Source organism: Ascochyta rabiei, chromosome 8, assembly GCF_004011695.2.
Source record: "Ascochyta rabiei chromosome 8, complete sequence".
In the NCBI taxonomy this organism is placed as follows: Eukaryota; Fungi; Ascomycota; class Dothideomycetes; order Pleosporales; family Didymellaceae; genus Ascochyta; species Ascochyta rabiei.
In genome coordinates, this window is record NC_082412.1 from 1,364,644 (window position 1) to 1,383,395 (window position 18,752).

The window sequence follows — 18,752 nt, forward strand, 5'->3', positions numbered from 1 at the left end:
ATATCGGACAGACGGTGAGAGTCGCTATCGGACAGACGATGAGAATCGATATCGGACAGACGGTGAGAGTCGATATTGGACAGACGATGAGAATCGATATATCGGACAGACGATCAGAATCGGTCCACACGTGCCCTCGCGATCCACTTTCACGCGTCCTCGTCCCAGCCCTCAGGCAGCCACCCAATAGGCTTTGGCTTCCACAACCCGACCACTTTCTGCGGCCCTCTGCTCTTCTCCTTGACCTCGTTGGAGCCGGGAGCTAGCACGGGGTTGTGAGCCACCACGGGTACACCCTCTGTGGCTCGGTCCACCTCCACCTCCACCTCCACCTCCACCTCCATATCTCCATCCGCCTCTTTCTCTCTCTCGCCGCCCACCTCATCACGCACCACCACCCCCTCGCCCGCCTCCTCACTCCGCGAAGCCTCCAGAATCGCACGCCACAACTCCCCCTCCCCTCCCATCACACCGACAATCTCCTCGGCAAGCCTCAGATCCCAGACCCGGAGCTCCGTCATGCAATCCCCAAGCACCTTCTCCCTGACCGCTCTTTCCCCCCTCCTGACACCCGCCCACTCGCTGCTGGTAAGGATATGCGCGGCCCACGCACAGAACCCCTCTTTGGCCGCCCCGCTCGTCTCGTCTCCGCCGCGCATACCCTCCAGCACGGCGTCCAGCAGCGCGTGGAAGCACGCGGGACTCTGTGCGCAGAAGGCGCTCAGCAGCGGGCCCCAGACGAGGAAGGCGCCGGACATTGTGGTGCCGAGTTGCTTGTCCTGGGGCAGCATCTGCGCGTCGCGCACGAGGAGGTGCAGCAGGGCGTTTTGCGCCGTCGACAACGCGCGCGTGCTGGCTGGTGGGCTGAAGCGGAGCGTGCATGTAGACAGAGCGTCGCGCGCTGCTGTGCACAGCTCGGGCCTGCGTTTTGATTTGATTTCCTGCTTGCGCGTCTTGACGTACGTGCGCAGGATGGTTTGGAGTTTGTCGCGCACGTGTCTGCTCGCTGCGCCGATGTCGTCGTCGTCGTTGTTACCGCTTGTTGTCCCCAACGAGGGGAGGCTGAAGGCCGGTTCCAGCTGCGCCCAGTACCACTCCCATAGCCAGGCGAGAGCTTCTCGCGTGGCGCGCTTCAGCTCGGCTAGCGAGGGCATGTGTCTGTGGACTATGCAGTGCCGCACCTCGAGAAGCGAGACGGGCGGCTGCAGTGCTTTTCCTGATGGGAACCATGAAGGGCGGTCCCGCGTCAGATCAATCTGGGTGTCGAGGTATCCGGTGATGAATCTGCGTGCGAGTCAGAAGGTACTTGTCACAGACGCAGACGACACTTTGTGATGCATAGAGGGGATGAAAACGCGTGAAGTACCAAGAACACAGAACGCTGCTGAGAGAGGACTTGGGTGGTTTGGAAAGCCTTGGGGAGAGGAGCGTATGCAGAGAAGACGAAATCATGGCAGAGCAAAGCGAAGCTCGAAACGATGAAGCGGTGGTTTTTCCTCAGACAGAAGGGAACCCACCGTGATCCTACCTTGATATAGCGGTCGCATACAGCAATCTGCACGCGTTGTGCTTCAGCCCACCCTTCTCCTCCTGGACTACCACATCAACGATATCCGCCGTCGAGTCTAACAACAAAGGCAAGCTCTCTCTTCTCGCCCGCCATGCCAGAACCTACCTTTCATCAGCCTACCTCCTCCTGCACACCGCTCAAGAACCTCACTCTCTTGGCGATCCTCTACAAGAACTAACCTTGTTCACAGCACACTCTCTCCTATCAACATTGTCATCACCTAGCCGATAAAAGTCTCGCCGAAGCTGAATCAGCTCCTGGCTGTTGCGCCACGGCGTAACAACAAAGTGCGTATACGCTTCCATAGCCGCTGCTAGCTCGCAAAGAGAGCCGACTCACTTGCTTGGTGCAGGGGGAGCGTTTAAAGGTGGTAGCCAAGCCAGGATTGGCCAGAGGCGAAAGAGGGCAGGCTACCCAACGCGTGCGTCGTCGTCGTCGTCGTTGTCGTCGTCGTCGTCGTCGTCGTCGTCGTCGTCAGCTGCAGGCGTGGCGCACGTGAGTACGCGCCTTGTTGCCTCGAGCAAAATAGTGCCGCATGCAAATGCCTGTGCAGGCTGTTTATCGATAACAGCACGGCGGATCGGGACTTCGGAGCGCGCGGTCGAAATGCACCCGGACAGGCCCCCACTTGGGGACGGCGAGCTTGGACCCGTCGTGGCTGGCGTCATGGCGCTCCCGGGGGGTCAGTTCGAGCGCAAGCGCGAGTGAGGCGTCCTGTGTTGCTGGGTTTCCAGAATCCTTTCAACTTTGCTCGCTCACACCTGGACGGCTCACGAATCTTATTTTGGCTGGCACGGCACTGATTCGAGCTATCAAAGCGGGCTACGGTAGTCGCCGTAGGAGCACCGTGGGGCAGCAGGGGAGAGGGGGGGGGGGTGCTGGCGTGGCCGACGCTGGAAGATTCTTGGGTGCTTGGGTGGTGCTTGGAAGATGAATCGTAGGTTGGTCGGTGTGTTCATGCTGGGCCGCCTGGTGTGTCTCGGTGCAAGGCGCACGGCACGGCATCTCACTTCTTCGTTGCACACTAAAAGTCGCCGCTGCGCGCAGGTGTGAATGCGGGCATGATGCATCAGAGCCAGGTACCACGGAAACCGAGGTCGCTTACAGTGACATGCTCAGCCTTGAGTGGCATTCCGCAAGCAGCATTTTCCGCGGCGGTGCGTCGGTCGTTTCTGAGTTGGTGAGACGCATGCGGCAGATTTCGAGGTCGTGGCCTGTTGCGTTGCTGGCTTGTTCTGGCGTATTCGTACCCGCCGGGTCTGCCGGGTCTTCGGGGTCTTCGGCAAGCGTCCGGATGCTGTGACTCCTCCTGGCGTTGCAGTGGTCCTGCGCCGGGGACATGTCCGTGACGGGTGCTGAGCGTGCCTTCCACAGGTGGGATCTCAGTGGAGAACGGAGAGATGACGCCGAGACAAGATTAGCGTTGGCTTTGCGCAATTATAGTGCAGCAGAGTCGTAAGTGACGAGTTGGAATAAATGGTGAAGGGGCGTGTGGAGCTAACGAGGATGATCGTTTCTTCACGGCAGTCGGGAGCAAAGAACGGCAGACATAGGGTTTGACTCGTTTTTTTCTTGTTATTGTGTGTTGATGTGATGGCGGACCAACAACTCATCTGACCTCTTTGTGAGCGATGTGGTGCCTTCCGAGGCAAGGGGTATATGTAAATGTTCTACTATCCTGAATCGAATCGCTCTCACTCACGCCCTGCTGTAAAATGGTGCACTGCTCAAACGCGTGTTGGTCAGTCAACGAAGCCAGCCATACCCAAGGCCCGTGTCCTGCACGGGCATGTTGGGCTGCTTCAGCTGATGGAACCACCACTCTTTAGACACGGTCTCCTCGTCGTCGAAGAAGAAGCTCTGACCCTCCATGCTACCAGGCATTTGTGGTTTCACGTGGACTGGCAGTTGCAGTTGTTGGCTTGGTTGCGTCACTGCCGGTAGCGGTGGGGAAGGTTCTCCCATGCTGCCCTCCGAGCTTGCATCGTCTTCCTCGTCATGTTCACCCTCCTCCTCATCCTCATCCTCCTCCTCCTCGTTGTCTTCAGGTGGTTGCCATGTCTCCTCCAGCTTCAGTCCCTGACCTGTTGCCTCTGCAAGGCCTCCCCAAGCAGTAGTTGGATCAGGAGTATCGTACAAGCCCATGCCTACAAGCTCTTTCCCATCATCTTCCGCATCCATCCGGTCGTCGTAAGTTGTGGGACGCTGAATAGGCAGAAATTCCGCTGACCCATTTTGCGAGTCCGAGTAGCATCGCGTTTGGTTCCTCTGAGCCCACTGCTGTAGATACCAGGGCAGAGGTTCGGTGGTGGGAGCGTGAACAGCGGAGTATGCGTACGACTGGGCTTGATGTGCAACACTTTGCCAGCTGTAGTCAGACTCATCAGATCCCGTGTGCATTCCATATACTGCAGCAGGGGTCTGGTGGTTCGTATTCGAGTCGTACATGGAGTTCCGTGTGGAGAGGGAGTAAAAATCGGACCCATGGTCAGAGTTTCTTGACGGTGTGTTCCATGACCATTCCTGCTGTTGGGGAGATGCTACATAGGCTGACGAGCGTGGTGCGAACCATTGGTTTGATGAAGGGTGCCAGCTGACAGGCCTGCTCGGCTGTGGACGCTGCTCCACCTCCTCTTCCGAATCGTCGATTCCAAACATCATCTTGTAGTGGTCGTCCAATGTTGCGTAGAGCTTGGGCTCTGTGGTGGTCTTCCTTCTCTCCATGGTCCTTGGGCTGTTGTGATGGCTCTTTGGCTTTTCGATACGTGATGAGCGTGACGACTGTTGCGTGCCCGAGCTTCGCGAGGTCCGTCGTGGTAGCTGTGCACTATACATATGGGCGGACATTCTGAGAAATAAATAGGTGTCGACAGCTACAGTGTGACTAGATGTGGAGGAAGTGTCGTCCTACGTCGGTACGGTTTGAGTGGAATGGTCTCTTAAACAATCCTGCACATTGCAGTCGCTCTTGTCCAGCTCGAGCGTGCCAGCTTTGGGAGATGTACAAAGGTATATACAGTGCCAAGAGGTGTGGACGAATTAGGCTGGATATATGGGGAAATTGAGAAAGAACAACGTCGCGGCACAAGTCATGGTCTGTACGTGAGCTGCCAGGGCTAGGCTAGCGGAAACTTGAGAATTGACAAAAGTGGAATGGAAGCAGACAAGGAACGGAAAGTTCTTGACTACTTCGTATGGAGCTACCAAGGGATAGCTCGGTGAGGGAGCGCTGTGACGACTAGGCTGAGTGGCACGGCTAGAACGATGATCCATAGCACGGGATGCAGACAACGAAAAGTAACGCGAGGAATGACCAAATCACAGGACAAGGAAGGCTGTGGACAAGGGCGGGTACCAATGTATCATGGCGCAACGGAGCAACCGTGCAGCGGAGGTTGGCCGGCTCATCGAGACAGCAAGCAAGGGAAGCTACCGCACCCACAAAGGTGACGGTAGGCGGTAGTGCGACTAGGCTCTGGAAGGACGAACTTACAGCTGAGTCGAGGCCAAGGTGGAGTATCGTATGCATGGGGCCCTTCAGGCGGTCTGCTAGCCCTCAAGACTCATGTTTGCAATGCATGGCGACTCTAGCATCGCAGCATCGGCGGCGTCATGTTGTAGCTGCGCCATCATCGACGCACAGTTAGTGCAAGACAACTGCGCAAGCGGCACGGCAGTTGCGTGAGTGTAGACGATATGGCTGCTGACGGGACTCGTGGGTGCAGATGCCAGCGAGAAGGCGTGTCGCTGGGCGTCATTCGCCAGTCCCCAAATCAGGGGGCCGATGAGAAAGGATCAAACTTTGGTGGGATTCGCAGTCCTAGTCTCGGGACTGAAAAGACTGGGAAGCGAAGTTGGCCTCCCTGCGCTGCGACATCTCATTCACGACAGCCCCCTGTGCCTGACCAATCATCACCCACTTCCGGGAATGCATTTCCCCACCACGCAGCAACCCAGCGCCTCCTGTCTGGTTGCGCGTGCCGTCGGCAAACCAAGCTGCTGGCCCATGTCCAAGCGCGATCCGGGGCGGGCGCACCTACGGCGACACCATTGGTCACGTTGCAGCCGAACGCCTTCCAGAAATCGAGATTAGCCAGCCTGCCCCTGCGACCGCTCACCTGCAACGGGGACAGCAAAGCACGGCAAGGGTCTTTCCAAGATGCATGCAGCATCGACATCTACCCGCTGGGAGGGAGTCACACAGCCAACGGGGAGCGCCTTGAGGCAATCAGCACATGACATTCACCCGGCACAGCACATGCACATGTCATCAGCCTCGCCAATAGAACCCTCGGAGACAGTGTGAGCACCCAGCCGCGGACAGCCGCTTCCCCCTTCCATGGTCCACCCTCCAGTGTGGGAGTATGTGCCGCTACTGCAGACGCCCAGGCACCCCTTATGTGACAATCAACCCGGTAGCCCTGTTGTACTTGGCTAGGGGCGGTAAAGAGCACCACCTCACCACCGCTGTGGATCACCGAGCTTTGAAACGATGCGCAGGCTGCTGACACCGAGCCACCGGCCACTTTCGCTCAGTGACCAGAATCCTGAATCAAGACACGGCAGAGACATGGAAAATCGTCGAAGAGACGTGTTCGCTGGTAAATCGATTTTCGATTTTCGATATTCGATAGTTCTCGGTCTAGCGACTGGTATACGGCATCTTGGCGAAAAGCTGGCATCCGTATATATGTAGGCAACAACACTGTCCGTTAACAGCCGGTGCCGTCGCTAAGGTTTGGGTGTATTGGTTCCTATTATCACGATGGACACATGTGATGCGCTGCATTCAGTAGATTGCTGATGACGAAAGCCTAGCTGCGCCTCTGGTGACAAAGCCGCTTGTGCACCTACACCAGTTTCAAGCTGCAGCTTACCGCTACTGTTGACCGACCCTGGTCTGCCAACAATTCCGAGCAATCTATGGGAACGGGAAAAAGGCCACCAAGGCGTTCTAGGATAACCCCACGGTGACCAGGCCCAAAACAGCAATACCGTTAACGACAAGGAGAAATCCCCTCGGCGTAGGCTTGTGTGGATGCAGCCGAAACGCCGAGGATCCTAGTAGCATCCCGTCCAGATGATCGACGGCGGTCCAATGCGGGCACAAGGATGGTTTTGGCGGTTCAAACGTCAGGGGGCTGGTGTCTGGTTGCCAGAAGTGTGAGAACCACAACTGTGGCCATGCATAGGTGCAACATCCATAGGACTGCGCTCATTCTCCATCACTAGTATGCATCTAGTCGCAGCAACGCGCAAGCGCTGTCCCAGTACCAGTCATCTTTGGTTTCACGCCTTCTATCACCAGATTGATCACGTACATTTACCGTACAATATCAGACGGAAAGTTGGGCGTAAGTCTTTCGCGGAATGTCTGAGATTGCCACAAAGATGCGCAACACTGTTGACCAGATTCGCTGTCACCATGCCAGCCCTGGGCCTTCTCGTCTTCGCGCTTCACAGCGCGCCAATAGAATACCATGTAGCGCATATCTTACCGCGTGTCATGCTTGGTCGGTCTCGGCCTCGGCCACTTTTGGAGGAAGACTGCAGCCGTCACACTTTGTGCATCACGAGACAAGTTGTGTCCATGTAAGTGCTGGCCCTTGACTACCTTGTCACGCATGCACGATTCATAGTGGATTCTGCTCAGAAATCTCTGCGAACGGTATCAGATCATGGCAGCAGACTCTGATCTGCATCTTACCGTGGTTGCCAGTTCGACGCGGGCGCAACCAGACACAGCACGAACAAGGGAACCGCGGGACGCCTGCAGATATGCACTAGATCACTACCATGGTGATGCGATGTGTTTGGTTGGTTCGATTCACCAAGATTGCGAAGTGCATCCAGCCGCTCAGCCTTCAAGGATTCATGTGCAGCAACCGTGCGCTGACTCCCGAGGGCTCATCCTTACATCGAGCGTAAATTTCAGCATGACCCACAGAACAATTCGCGTTGCTGGACGTTGCCCTAGGCACAGTCTAGAACACGCATTGCGAACATCAGCCCCTGGCTAAGATCGGCAACACTCCCTCTCTAGCTAGTGATCCACTGCCCTGCCTGCTTCAGAGTATCTCACCATCTCAACAAGGAGAGTGAGCATGTCGATGACGATAGAGACTACTTTTCATGTAGCCCCTCAGATACACTCTGGTGAGGGTGAGCATCGAGCTTGAGGCAGTAAGGTCACTGTGCATTCGCACTAAGAAAAGAATCCTTGGCCAGCAGCTTGTGGAGACGACAAACCGACCACAAGGGATAGCGAGCTGGAAGCGCCCTCCTGGCACTCGCTAGTGCTGCCGCAAGCAGCTCTCTCTTTGGCCTAAATACGTAGAACGCCACGTTCAGACCCACTTGTCTCGTGGCACGGTGAAGATTACGTCATGAGAGCGTCCCGCGTTGCAGATTATCGGACGGAGGCTGTCAGAGATGAGCAGCGCTCGCTTGCGAGGGCAGAGCTTCCCTGCAGTGAGCTTGTTCCACGTTGGACCCTGTCAACCAATCGCCATTGGCCGTCGACCTCCTGGAAGGGCCTGGTTGCCGTTCACCTTGGTAACCGTTATGGTGTTCCGTCTGCGTATACTCCGGGTGCAAATGTCACCGACCTACACAGTAAGCTGCTAAGATCCTTGCGACAAGACATGAAGTTCGTTTCGGCAATCACCGTATAGCACAACGGTACTCCACCCTGCAAATCGAACAGCACTGTCCATACATCCTGCGTTGCCGGCTCTCATGTTGCAGAGAAGCCCGGAATGGCAGATGTCAGTTCTTGCTTCGATTCACGATACGTCGAGGTCGCTTACTAGATTGTAGCGGGTTCTTCACTTTTCGACATGGCGGGCAACGGTTTGCACTCATGCACAACTTCCTGTGCAACGTATCGATTCTATAACCTCAAACGGGAGGCTTTTGACAAGGTTGTTGTATGGCCCCATCTTGCCGCGAGACGAGTATGACAGTCCTCGCTACGACGTGCAGCCTCAACGGACATCTGCAAGTAAGCTGTCACTGCATGCGTACATCCTGCCCAGGTTCACTTCACCATGAGGTTGTACACCTGTGCTGAGACGGACCATCGGTGGGCGACTAGACCAGTGCCACCCTTGCAGTCGACCATTCATTACAGCAGCTGCACCACCAGGATTGGGTGGAACTTGGTTTCACACGCAGGAATGTTTTTTTTGGCCGTCTCGGTGACCTGCGATCCTAAATGCTGAGCTCATAGCAGCCTCGTGATACACACTTTGCCTTGTGCTAGGGTGCTGTGCCAACAAGCAAGCACGAACGGAAGTGCAACGACATACCACACCCATGGCAGTGTTGACACCCGTGGCTGCAGGACCACAGCATCCGAGAATCGGACCTTGCCGTCTGGAGGTGGAATAATTTGCTCTCCACACTGACGCGGCTTCGATGCATGCACCCTCCCACAAGCGCGATAACCATATTAGCTTGCTCGTATGTCGCAGAAATCCAGCCCTAGCAGATCTTAGTTCTTACCTTAACAACGTTGTCTAGATGCCTTTGCGGATTCTACCTAGTAGAAGTCTTCGATAGCTTTGATGATCTGTACTGTGTTTAGATACTCAGCAACATACGACACTCTCACAGCTACTCTAAATCTCCCCTGTGGGTTAGAAGGAGCGGTCGTACCTGGGGTTTTGACGCGATATTGGAGGCTTGTTCTCTGTATCCACATTATGTACTGTTCTACCACTTCTCCTGAATTCAATGACCAGGCATGTGTGCTAGTGGAGCTCGTACTCCAGGCAAGACGCGGCTCGCCTGGGGTCCTTGAACCTAGTCACAGTAATGCAAAGCAATCAAGTAAGGCAACAGTTACCTGCATGAGCTAACGTAGAACGCTCTTTCAGCAAGAACGCATATGACCGTGCATTCTCTTACACGTCGTGCTTGATCCAATCATTGCAACCGTTACCCGACTAGGAACATCGAAACACCCAGGCGGTTCGTTCAGACAGCTTCCCGCTGTGTGCAACCACCAAACTGTCGTTCCTCAGCCATCAAGTCAAGAGCTCGTATGCACGAAAGAGGGCGCCTGCATAAGTAGACCTTACCGTAGTGTCTCCGCTGACGAGCGCTTACTTTGGGCCGAGATAGATCTGATCAGCAGAGTGCAAGGCCACCCGTTGTCATTTAGCAAGCCACAGTGGCATGATGTTCTTCCAGCTGTCTTTTGGCCGAGCCTGCTCCTCTAGTCATGAGGCGGTCGAAACATCCAAGCAACACGACTCGTCACCATCAGCCACAGTTTTGTAACCCCTCTTTCGCTCGAGGTGCTTGGACGATCGAACAAGGAAATCCTTGGTGCCCCCCATACGCATCACGCACAGACACACAGGGCTTGGTTTACGCCGGTGTATTCCCGCAAGCTGACTCTTCTCTGATCTTCTCTTTCTATTCCCGCCTCTTCCGGTCGCGTCGTTGCCGCCCGATTAACCTGCAACTCACCGCCTGTACGAAGCGACATCGGTAAAGTTTGACAACACTGGTCGAGGGTTTTACCGTGCTCCCCGAAGCACCTTGTCGTAATGGATATCCAAACCACGGCTATGACAGAACGGTGGAACGCTGTTACAAATCATCACGGTGGCCAGACCTTTACTAACAGTCTGCAACAAAAAAAAGCTTGGCACGCCTTGAATCCCATAACCCCATATACGATTGAATGGTTTTCGTGTAACCTTTTTGGACCACACCCTTTCAAACAAGCCGCCTTACTGTGTATTTGATTGACGACGTGGATACGTGTCGAACATATCTGGTTCGACTACCTCAGACGCTCCCGATCTCGATCATCGCACGGCAACTTGCGCAGGATGCCATGAGCGCAACGTTTCTATCATTATTATCATGGGAGAGGCACTCACTAGCTGTCGTTCGCAACGAAGCCACCGTGCTACAACGCTATCTATTATCAGACTTCAACACCCTCAGGAAGAACAACTACAGAATTTTCTTCTCGGGCTTCAGAGCACACGAGTATTCGGCAACCGAGTTCCAATCGAACGACGGCACAAGCATACGTAATCCTCCGAGGAAATCATTTCCCCACTGTTACTGATCAACCCGAACTTTCCATAACGTAGTCCCGCTGTTGCATCGTCTTCATATCGAAGTGGATCTCGACCTTCCAACGTGCTGGCCTACTGCCTAAGCACAACGCAGGTCAGAACTTAGGCAAACGGGTCCCGCCCCGTTCCACAAGCGTTGCATGAAGATGTCATCGGTCATGACCTCAGATGAGCTGCGAAAAGCAGGAGTGTCGATCATGACGAGGATGCGGTAGTGCGGGGCTTAGGCTCGACTTTTCCACGGACGATCATCTTGATGATAACAGTGAGCGAATGCGGCTGTAGGACAAAGAAACAGGCAGTTTTATGTGTATCAAGCGGGACATACTTTCGTACAAAGCGAACACCATGGTATATATCTTGCCTGTTGTTGGGCTGCTGCCTCCCTACAATATCTCCCAGCAAAAGCGTGAAGATCACGCAAACAACAGTCTCGTAGCGTGATGAAGATCAGATGATTGCGATAGGCATCAGCTTAGAGCTTGGGCACACCTGACTGCGAAGAAACAGGGCATAGGTGCGAGCAACGTTCATCCGCGCCTGTATTGCATCGTTCTCGCAATCCATGGGGTCTTTCATAGGGGCTGCTGTGTTCAGATTCATTGTCAGACCTCTGTTGACCTCCCTATCTTTTCGCATGCGCTTCCAGATATATCGTGTGGTGTTTGTTGAATCCCATCTGTACCATGTTCCTCCAACATGCTGTTCTTTGGGACCCAGCTTGGAGTCTATGCATCTGGAGTAACTCAAAAACACGTTCCATTCGACAAAGGAGCGGACGCTCGTGAAGAGATTCTTACTTCATCGTATGTTGGAGAAGGCATCTCTTACGTTGCGAAGAAAGTTCGATTCAGCAGCTGACCCAAACCATCAGCAAGTGTTGTGACTCTTCGATGTAGGCACGGGCTTATAGTCCTCTATCTACTTAGAGACTGATGATGCTTATACGAATTAGACTTGAATACTTCTTTTACATAGATGTAGCAGTTGCACGTTTGTACCCAACAAATCGAGAGGTGGCTCGCTTACCGCGTATACCTTCCCAAAACATTGTCTTCTCCCCGCCGTATCTCGACTGCCGACCAACCCAGTAACATCTTCACTCCCTACGACCCATGATGGCGTTCTCTGTTCTCAACGCTTTGTCTGTGCACACACAAGTGCACCCGCTGCTCAAGCCGCCTTGAATCTCCTACTGCCTTGGCCCAATATACTCTAGATAAAACGGTCTCCCATTGCAGACCCCTCGAGTCTACACCAAGATGCCTATCGAAGTCACACGCATGACAGACGCCGATATCGATGGCGCGATAGATACGATACAAGAAGCCTTCGCGAACGATCCATACAACAACTGGGTATATCCGGACCGCTCAAAGGTGCACGCTTTCCACCCGTGGAGACCAAGAAAGAGTACTGACACGTTCCAAGGTCGATCTTACACGGAACCGCGTCTCTCTAACTCTCCGGTGCCGATGGGGGATATCGCACGGCCTCTTCTACGTCGCGCGCTCGACCTCCGAGCCTTCCAAGATCCTCGGCTGCGCAATGTGGCTCCCTCCACACGCCCCTTCCCAGCCTGCGTCTTGGTCTTTGTACCTCTCTCACTGGTGGCTCTGGCTCAACCAGATCCGGATGAACACGTGGTACGGTCGTGGTGGACTCAGCACACAGCGGTACTGGATCTGGAAAGCGAGGCAGGCGGAAGCGCAGAAAGAGCTATGGAAGAGTGACAAGGGGTACTACTTTTGTAATATCGTCACGGTGTTGCCGGAGGCGCAGGGGCAGGGCGTCGGTAGGAAGCTGATGGAAGAAGTGTTGAAGATGGCGGATGAGGAGGGAGTGGAATGCTATTTGGAGAGTTCCAGGAGTGTACCAAATGTGCCGATCTATGAGAAGTTTGGGTTTGAGTTGGTGAGAGAAATGGAGTGTAAGGATGGCGATCGAGAAAAGGATAAAATTACACTGTACTGTATGTTGAGAGAACCGAGGCCTGCTGGAGATGCGCGGTTTGGGAGAGCATAGTAAATGAAGGAAGATGAAATTATGGGATTAGCTACTCTCCTGGCTATCTCGAAGCTAACCTGTCCTCTAGCCTTGTTCGGTTTACACAGAAAGCCAGTGTAGGGGCTGTGCTGTCACCAGTGAAGTCTGCGGTACTCGGTAATTCCAAAAGGATTGGTGCATCTAGAGTACTATGCATTTATTTGTCTATACCAAGTAATGTGATACTCATAAATCTATCTCTGCTGCCAGTCAGGGCCCTGACAGTTAGATCGACTCTAGAGTACTGTCTACGCCACATGAGAGTAAGTCATCTATAAGCCCCGCATCCCATTCACCTGCTTTCCTGGGTCCTTCATCCCAGTCCACACCAGCCCATTCTTCGAATACACTTTTCGCGGCTGCTTCGCTGCCTTGACGTTCCAGTATACGAACGATACTCTCGACGCCCTCAAATGCTCTCCGGGTAACTTGATCGCCTTTCTCTGTGACGATCCTCCTGACTGCTTCCACGACCCCCACCACCGATCTACCAAGCCACCAACCCCTCGGTGCCAGTCCCGCGAGCGCAAACCACCACGCAACCAAGACGAGCGCTCTCGGCTCACGGCTCTTAACAAGCGCCAAGAAATCTGGCATGAGAAAGGAGCAGAACACAAAAATGCGGACGAAGAAGTCGGGATTCAGGTGGTGGTAGTACAAACTCAGAAAGATTGGACTCAATGCATGCAAAACAGGATAGAGCGTATTGCCATGCAGATCAATCAGGCCCGAACTGGACTCTGCATTGCTGAGTGAAGCCAACAGGTCCATCAACGGTGGTGGAAGAAACACCGGCGATGCTTCAGACTGCTCCATGTAGTATGTTGACGGCGGGTTGGGGTGATCCGGTGTCGTGCCTACTGCGCCAACGCGAGTATGCAGGAAACGATCGTCGCTGTTGTAGAGGTTTGGTGGCGGTGGTAACGTCCGTAGCTCTCTGCAGATCAAGGGGTAAACAGAGAGCTTCTCGATACCGGCTGCCCAACGTAGAGAGGCGAGTATACGGAGGCCCTCGCTCATCTTGAGAAAGCTGTCCATCCAAGTGAGGTATGCGTCGTCGTCTTGTATGATTTCCTCCGGAGGCGGGATCAGGCTCAGTAAGAGCATGCCCGTTATGAGTACAGATTCGTAATTGTCAACAGTGATGTTCTGTAACACCTTGCTGTACTCGGCAAAGGTCCGCTGACGGTATAGCAGTGCTTGATTTTCGACTTGTTTGCATGGCGCGAGAGCGTTACTGTGGGACGATGCAACGCTAAGAAGCGCGTAGAGCAGGTGAGGTTGCGAAAGAGAGAGTTGAGGAACAGAGTCCCTGTGTAGAGACACAACGACGGGATCATCGCGCACGGTAAGTGTCTGCCATGCAAAGGTTTTGTAGTGATGCAGGAGTTTGAGGTCCAGACCAGATATAGCTCCAGAAGCTGAATGCATGGATGGTAGCAACCAGGACAGGGCTGGAGATGGAGTGTCGTTGAAGTTGATCTCCTCACCCACCACTGACACAGTACTCGAAGGAGAACCTTCACTGTTGAACGACGAAGTGTTCGAAGAAGGTGAAGTGGATGTTGATTTATGAACATATTCGCAGCTCACTTTGCGCAATGAGCAGTAGCCGCAGCTCGGGTGGCCTTCATCACACTGCCATTACGTCAGTACCACCTCTTTCATCATCGTGTCTGCCAACAATATCTTCCGGCTGTGTCTTTTCAAAGTCCAGCTTCAGAAGAGACGGTACTGTTCCCGTAGCAGCCCCCCTTAGCCCCCCAAATCATTACCATAGAATATCATAATACTCGTCTCAACAGGAGTAATTACCTTCACCTTCTTCCGCTTGCACGTCAAACAACCTTCACGAGACTTCCGGTGTGGCTTCTTACCCACAAAGCCCGTAGTACGACGAACCATACCTCGTTACCACCCGGGGGTCGTCGAAATAGCACAGAAGTGCAGGCATGATGATAGAAAGCGGGCAGGATGTGTCAGGCGTCCGAAGGCAGCAGCCAATCATCTATGTCATAGACAAACCTCATGTCTTACCAATCGTCCTGTCAGAGATAGAACTTCATCCAACTGTTAAGGCAGTAACACTGTCGTTTCTGATACAGTCCTGTTCAACGTCTGTTATTTGAGCGCGGTGCGCAACGGAGTTGGATGATGTTCGGATCCGATCACCGGAGCCGACGCAGCTTTGACTCTCTGCACAACACCACAAGTCGGAGCCGACAGTCTTGTACTTGCTCAACCTACGAACCACATGTCAAATCTCTGAGCTTAGAGAGACTTCGCTATTATGGACTGTATATGTCCGAACATCAGGCACATTGACCATCAGACGTAGCTGACACGAATGTGTGCATGCCTACGCACCTGTCGTAAGCGCTATACCGTCTGAACAAAACGACGCTTCAGCCTTATATAAGGCTTGAGGATTTCCCAGTATACATGTCTCAGTTCACTTATAACCACTCATATCTGCTCGTAGCTTCTCTTTTCCTCGTGTCCAAACCGACATTACAACCATGAACATCTCGACCGTCAACCCCCCTCCCCAAGCGCAAGCACTGCTCTCAAGCGCGCGAAAAGTCTCAACCTACGAAACAACAGGCGGTCTTATCACCGCTCAGTTCGCAGAGCACAACCTCTCTCTCATCCCTCCCATCCCCAAAGGCTCCGTAGTCCATGACAACGCGTGCGGCTCCGGCACCGTCTCGCGAGCCATCCTCTCGTCGCCTGCAAGGCCGCAGGATATAAGAATCCACGCAACCGACATCGACCCTCCTTTCCTCTCTGCACTGACCTACGCCGCAAAATCAAACTCCTGGCCTATTGAAGTCACGAACCAGAAGTCCGAAGAACTGGCGTTCATAGACAACACGTTGACGCACTCCATTACAAACATTGCCATCTTCTTCACGTCGGCGGCCGGCGTCGACGGCGCAAGGGAAATCTACCGCACACTGAAGCCAGGCGGTGTCGCGGTGGTGAATTGCTGGGCTCATGTGACGTGGCTTATGCCCGTGAGAACGGTGCACGAGTTTATTCGACCGGGAAAACCCTTTCCCACACCTGTCGTCGCTTGGCACGACGGACGGCATATCCAGCTGGTCATGAAAGAGGCAGGTTTCGAGGAGGATAAGATCACAATCGAGAAGAGTGACGCATGGGCAGTAGTGAAGCGGGGTGGACTCCGAGACTGGGCGGAGAAGAGTTGGGCCTATTTGGGGGGTATTGCGGGGTGGTTCGAGGGCGATGGTGAGACGTGGGATCAGGCTGTGGACAAGTTGGTGGAGTTGCTGTTAGTGCAACCTGGGACGATAGTAGAGGTGGATGACGTGAGGATGAAAGCTAGTCAGTGGGTTGTCGTTGCAGAGAAGTGAAGGTGGAACTTGTACTTGATGTGGAACGGGTGTGGAGATGAGCAGTGATCTTTTCAATAGTACATTAATCTATCAGACATCAGACTTTTCGAGCTTTTCAAATAACCAAGCAAAATCCAGTCTAGCATACAATGCTTGCTTTTGACGTCGTGACGCTCATAGTGTACACATGCTCTCCAGCATTCAGATGCAGTCTTCTTTCCATAACCCAGAACATAATAAGAATCCTTAAATCAACCCTGTCTTGTACATGCTTCCAAAGCGAAAGCACTCAACCCATGACCATGCCCTTGAGGCCGGACATGTCGCCCTCCTTTGCGGCGATTTCAAAGTATCCGTAGATGATGGTAACGGCAAGCAGAATACCAGTTCCGCTACCAAGGGCGCCAAGAAGGTCGCTACCAACGGAGAGAGCACCAATGCAAGCACCACCGAAAGCGGCAGCAGTGGGGATGACACGCTTGAGCTCCTTGTACATGGACTCCTCACGATGACCGGCCATAACGAGACCCTGCTCCTTAAGTTGCTTAGCGACATCGCGGGGGGACGAGCCAGAGACCTCGATCCAGGTCTTGGAGAAGACAGCGCAGGCAACGAGCATGTAGACGATGAAGACAGCGGTTTTGAGGGGGTCGGAGAGCGCCTCGGTGATGCTAAGAGGAGGGGACCTGAGCGAATTAGCAATTGATCTTCACAGTTTTCAAGGCCGACACGTACATGTAGTAGGCAATGCCAGAGGTAGCGAAGAGCTGAGCGGAGCCCTCCTTGGGCTCCCAGACACCGAGGAGCTGGACAAGGAGGTTGTCGGAGAAACGGCTGTACAGCATCTGGCTGATCAGGAAGACGTTGGAGGAAAGAGCCGACTGCAGCATAATAGGCATGTTGGAGGTGTAGAACAGGCGGACGGGGTACGAGCCGCGAACACCACGCTGGCGGGCAGACTTGACAGGGATCTCGACACGGAAGCCCTGGAGGTAGATGACGGCGCCGAAGACGATGACAGTCGAGATCAGGTTCATGACGTTGGGCAGGTTCTGGCGGTAGAAAGCCTCGCGGAGCGCAACAGTCTTGTTGGGCCAGGTGAAGAGCAGGTGGACAAGGGCAATGATGGCGCCCTCGAACTCGGGACCACGACCAGTGTTGATGGTGGTGGGGGAGAAGGCCTTCCACATGATCGACTCGCAGATGTTGGTCGCAATGAAGAGCGAGATACCGCTGCCAAGACCGTAGCCCTTCTGCAGCAGCTCGTCGAGGAGAATGACAATCAGGCCGGCGATGATGAGCTGGATGACGAGGAGAACGCAGATACCGGCGCCGAGGTCAGAGGGCTGTCCGTAGAGACCGGAGATGACATAGACGACGGCCTGGCCGAAGGACAGGAGGATGGCCAGAAGCTTCTGGGCGGTCTGGTAGAGCTCACGGTCGGACTTGAGGTCGAGGTTGACGTCGATGAGGTGGGTGCCGGCGAGGAGCTGGAAGACCATGCCCGAGGAGATGATGGGGGTGATACCCAGCTCCATCAGCGTTCCCCTGTTACTCGCCATCATCATACGCAGCCAGTAGAGCGGGTCCGAGGTGTCAGACGAGACAATGCCGTACAGCGGCATCTGGCTCATGACCAGGAAGACGAGGAGGGTCAGACCCGTCCATACCAGGCGGTTGTTGAAGGGCACCTTGCTCTCAGGGAGCTGGATCTCGGGGACGAGAGGGACGAAGGGTTTGACGAGATCGAGGAACCGGACTGCAGGCCGTGGTCAGCTGTGTTTGGTGCGTGCAACTACGTCCATTGCGCGCATGCATGCATCGCGCGCGCGACCAGCAATTGCGGCGGAGGCACTTACGGCCGCTCATGGTTGCGAGTCTTGAGGCCCAAGCGAAGCGAAAAGAGACAAAAGGAAGTGAAGAAGAAGGTGTCGTGGGCGGCGCTCGAGATGGGTGATGGAGAGGGGGTCCAGCGAGCTCTTTCTAGCAACGTGTTCGAGAAACAGCGCCAAGCCTCCGCCTCGCTAATGCGGAGAGACGACCCCCTTGTCATTTCGCCCTGCGCGCATCCACTCTGCCAGAGGCCACGCTGGCTTGAGCCTGGAGCCCGAGGAAGATGCTGACGGAACGCCCCGGTCTCGTCGTCTCCTGATTCCCTCTACCGCAGCTTTGCACTCGGGACGCTCGACGTTGTTCTCTACGCCTACAGGAGCTGGCTGGCCCGTGCATACAGGGCCCTTACATGCTCCATTGTTTCGAGTCTTTCTCTCACGAGCAAACTCACACGATGCAGTCCACAGGCGCAGGTCTAGAATCTGCCAATCATAGACGCAACATGATCGAGTGCAGCATACAGATCTGAGCTTCTGAACGACTTCGCACTCATCGTGCCCATGACCTCACCGGCGTCAGCTCGAACAGGGTCTAGTGCGCTCTTCTCATTGGCCAATACTGCGAATGCGAATTTAGCGTCGACGAGTAGTCAGCCCTGCGATGCTATGCGAAGGAGGCACCCAGGGCCACAGCTAACGTGCGTCCTGACGACACAGCCTCTTTAAGCGAGTGCGAGAAGTGTACTTCAAACATGACTTCGCGGCAGCATCTCGCATTCGCAAGAACAGCCCTCGTTGCAGGGATTGCGTATAAAGCATGGCATCTTCCTCACTGCACTATACA

General features: G+C 54.4%; 8 protein-coding genes across 8 annotated transcripts, besides 5 other annotated features; 3 read left to right on the forward strand and 5 right to left on the reverse strand.

Annotated features, from left to right (window-relative positions):
• Positions 1-149: 149 nt before the first annotated feature.
• Positions 150-1,875, reverse strand: EKO05_0005380 (rRNA-processing protein las1; the record flags this gene model as incomplete). Its single annotated transcript, XM_059636590.1, has 3 exons — positions 150-1,284; positions 1,529-1,671; positions 1,750-1,875. The coding sequence occupies 3 exons, from the start codon at positions 1,873-1,875 to the stop codon at positions 150-152; spliced, it is 1,404 nt and encodes a 467-aa protein (XP_059492573.1).
• Positions 310-343: a tandem repeat.
• A 119-nt stretch (positions 1,876-1,994) lies between the features above and the next one.
• Positions 1,995-2,046: a tandem repeat.
• A 625-nt stretch (positions 2,047-2,671) lies between these two features.
• EKO05_0005381 (uncharacterized protein) lies at positions 2,672-2,911 on the reverse strand (the record flags this gene model as incomplete). Its single annotated transcript, XM_038940229.2, has 1 exon — positions 2,672-2,911. One exon carries the CDS (start codon positions 2,909-2,911, stop codon positions 2,672-2,674), a length of 240 nt encoding a protein of 79 aa, XP_038798398.2.
• A 405-nt stretch (positions 2,912-3,316) lies between these two features.
• On the reverse strand, positions 3,317-4,294 carry EKO05_0005382 (uncharacterized protein; the record flags this gene model as incomplete). Its single annotated transcript, XM_038945982.2, has 1 exon — positions 3,317-4,294. One exon carries the CDS (start codon positions 4,292-4,294, stop codon positions 3,317-3,319), a length of 978 nt encoding a protein of 325 aa, XP_038798399.2.
• Positions 3,555-3,607: a tandem repeat.
• Positions 4,295-5,801: 1,507 nt separating the features above from the next.
• Positions 5,802-5,837: a tandem repeat.
• A 4,136-nt stretch (positions 5,838-9,973) lies between these two features.
• Positions 9,974-10,010: a tandem repeat.
• Positions 10,011-10,421: 411 nt separating this feature from the next.
• EKO05_0005383 (uncharacterized protein) lies at positions 10,422-10,661 on the forward strand (the record flags this gene model as incomplete). The annotated part of the gene is made up of 1 exon (XM_059636591.1): positions 10,422-10,661. One exon carries the CDS (start codon positions 10,422-10,424, stop codon positions 10,659-10,661), a length of 240 nt encoding a protein of 79 aa, XP_059492574.1.
• A 1,272-nt stretch (positions 10,662-11,933) lies between these two features.
• Positions 11,934-12,696, forward strand: EKO05_0005384 (uncharacterized protein; the record flags this gene model as incomplete). The annotated part of the gene is made up of 2 exons (XM_038940189.1): positions 11,934-12,050; positions 12,103-12,696. The coding sequence occupies 2 exons, from the start codon at positions 11,934-11,936 to the stop codon at positions 12,694-12,696; spliced, it is 711 nt and encodes a 236-aa protein (XP_038798400.1).
• Positions 12,697-12,942: 246 nt separating this feature from the next.
• EKO05_0005385 (uncharacterized protein) lies at positions 12,943-14,148 on the reverse strand (the record flags this gene model as incomplete). Its single annotated transcript, XM_038945983.1, has 1 exon — positions 12,943-14,148. One exon carries the CDS (start codon positions 14,146-14,148, stop codon positions 12,943-12,945), a length of 1,206 nt encoding a protein of 401 aa, XP_038798401.1.
• Positions 14,149-15,236: 1,088 nt separating this feature from the next.
• Positions 15,237-16,094, forward strand: EKO05_0005386 (uncharacterized protein; the record flags this gene model as incomplete). The annotated part of the gene is made up of 1 exon (XM_038945984.1): positions 15,237-16,094. The coding sequence occupies one exon, from the start codon at positions 15,237-15,239 to the stop codon at positions 16,092-16,094; it is 858 nt and encodes a 285-aa protein (XP_038798402.1).
• A 271-nt stretch (positions 16,095-16,365) lies between these two features.
• Positions 16,366-17,945, reverse strand: EKO05_0005387 (translocon subunit; the record flags this gene model as incomplete). Its single annotated transcript, XM_038940201.1, has 3 exons — positions 16,366-16,762; positions 16,812-17,835; positions 17,936-17,945. The coding sequence occupies 3 exons, from the start codon at positions 17,943-17,945 to the stop codon at positions 16,366-16,368; spliced, it is 1,431 nt and encodes a 476-aa protein (XP_038798403.1).
• Positions 17,946-18,752: the final 807 nt, after the last annotated feature.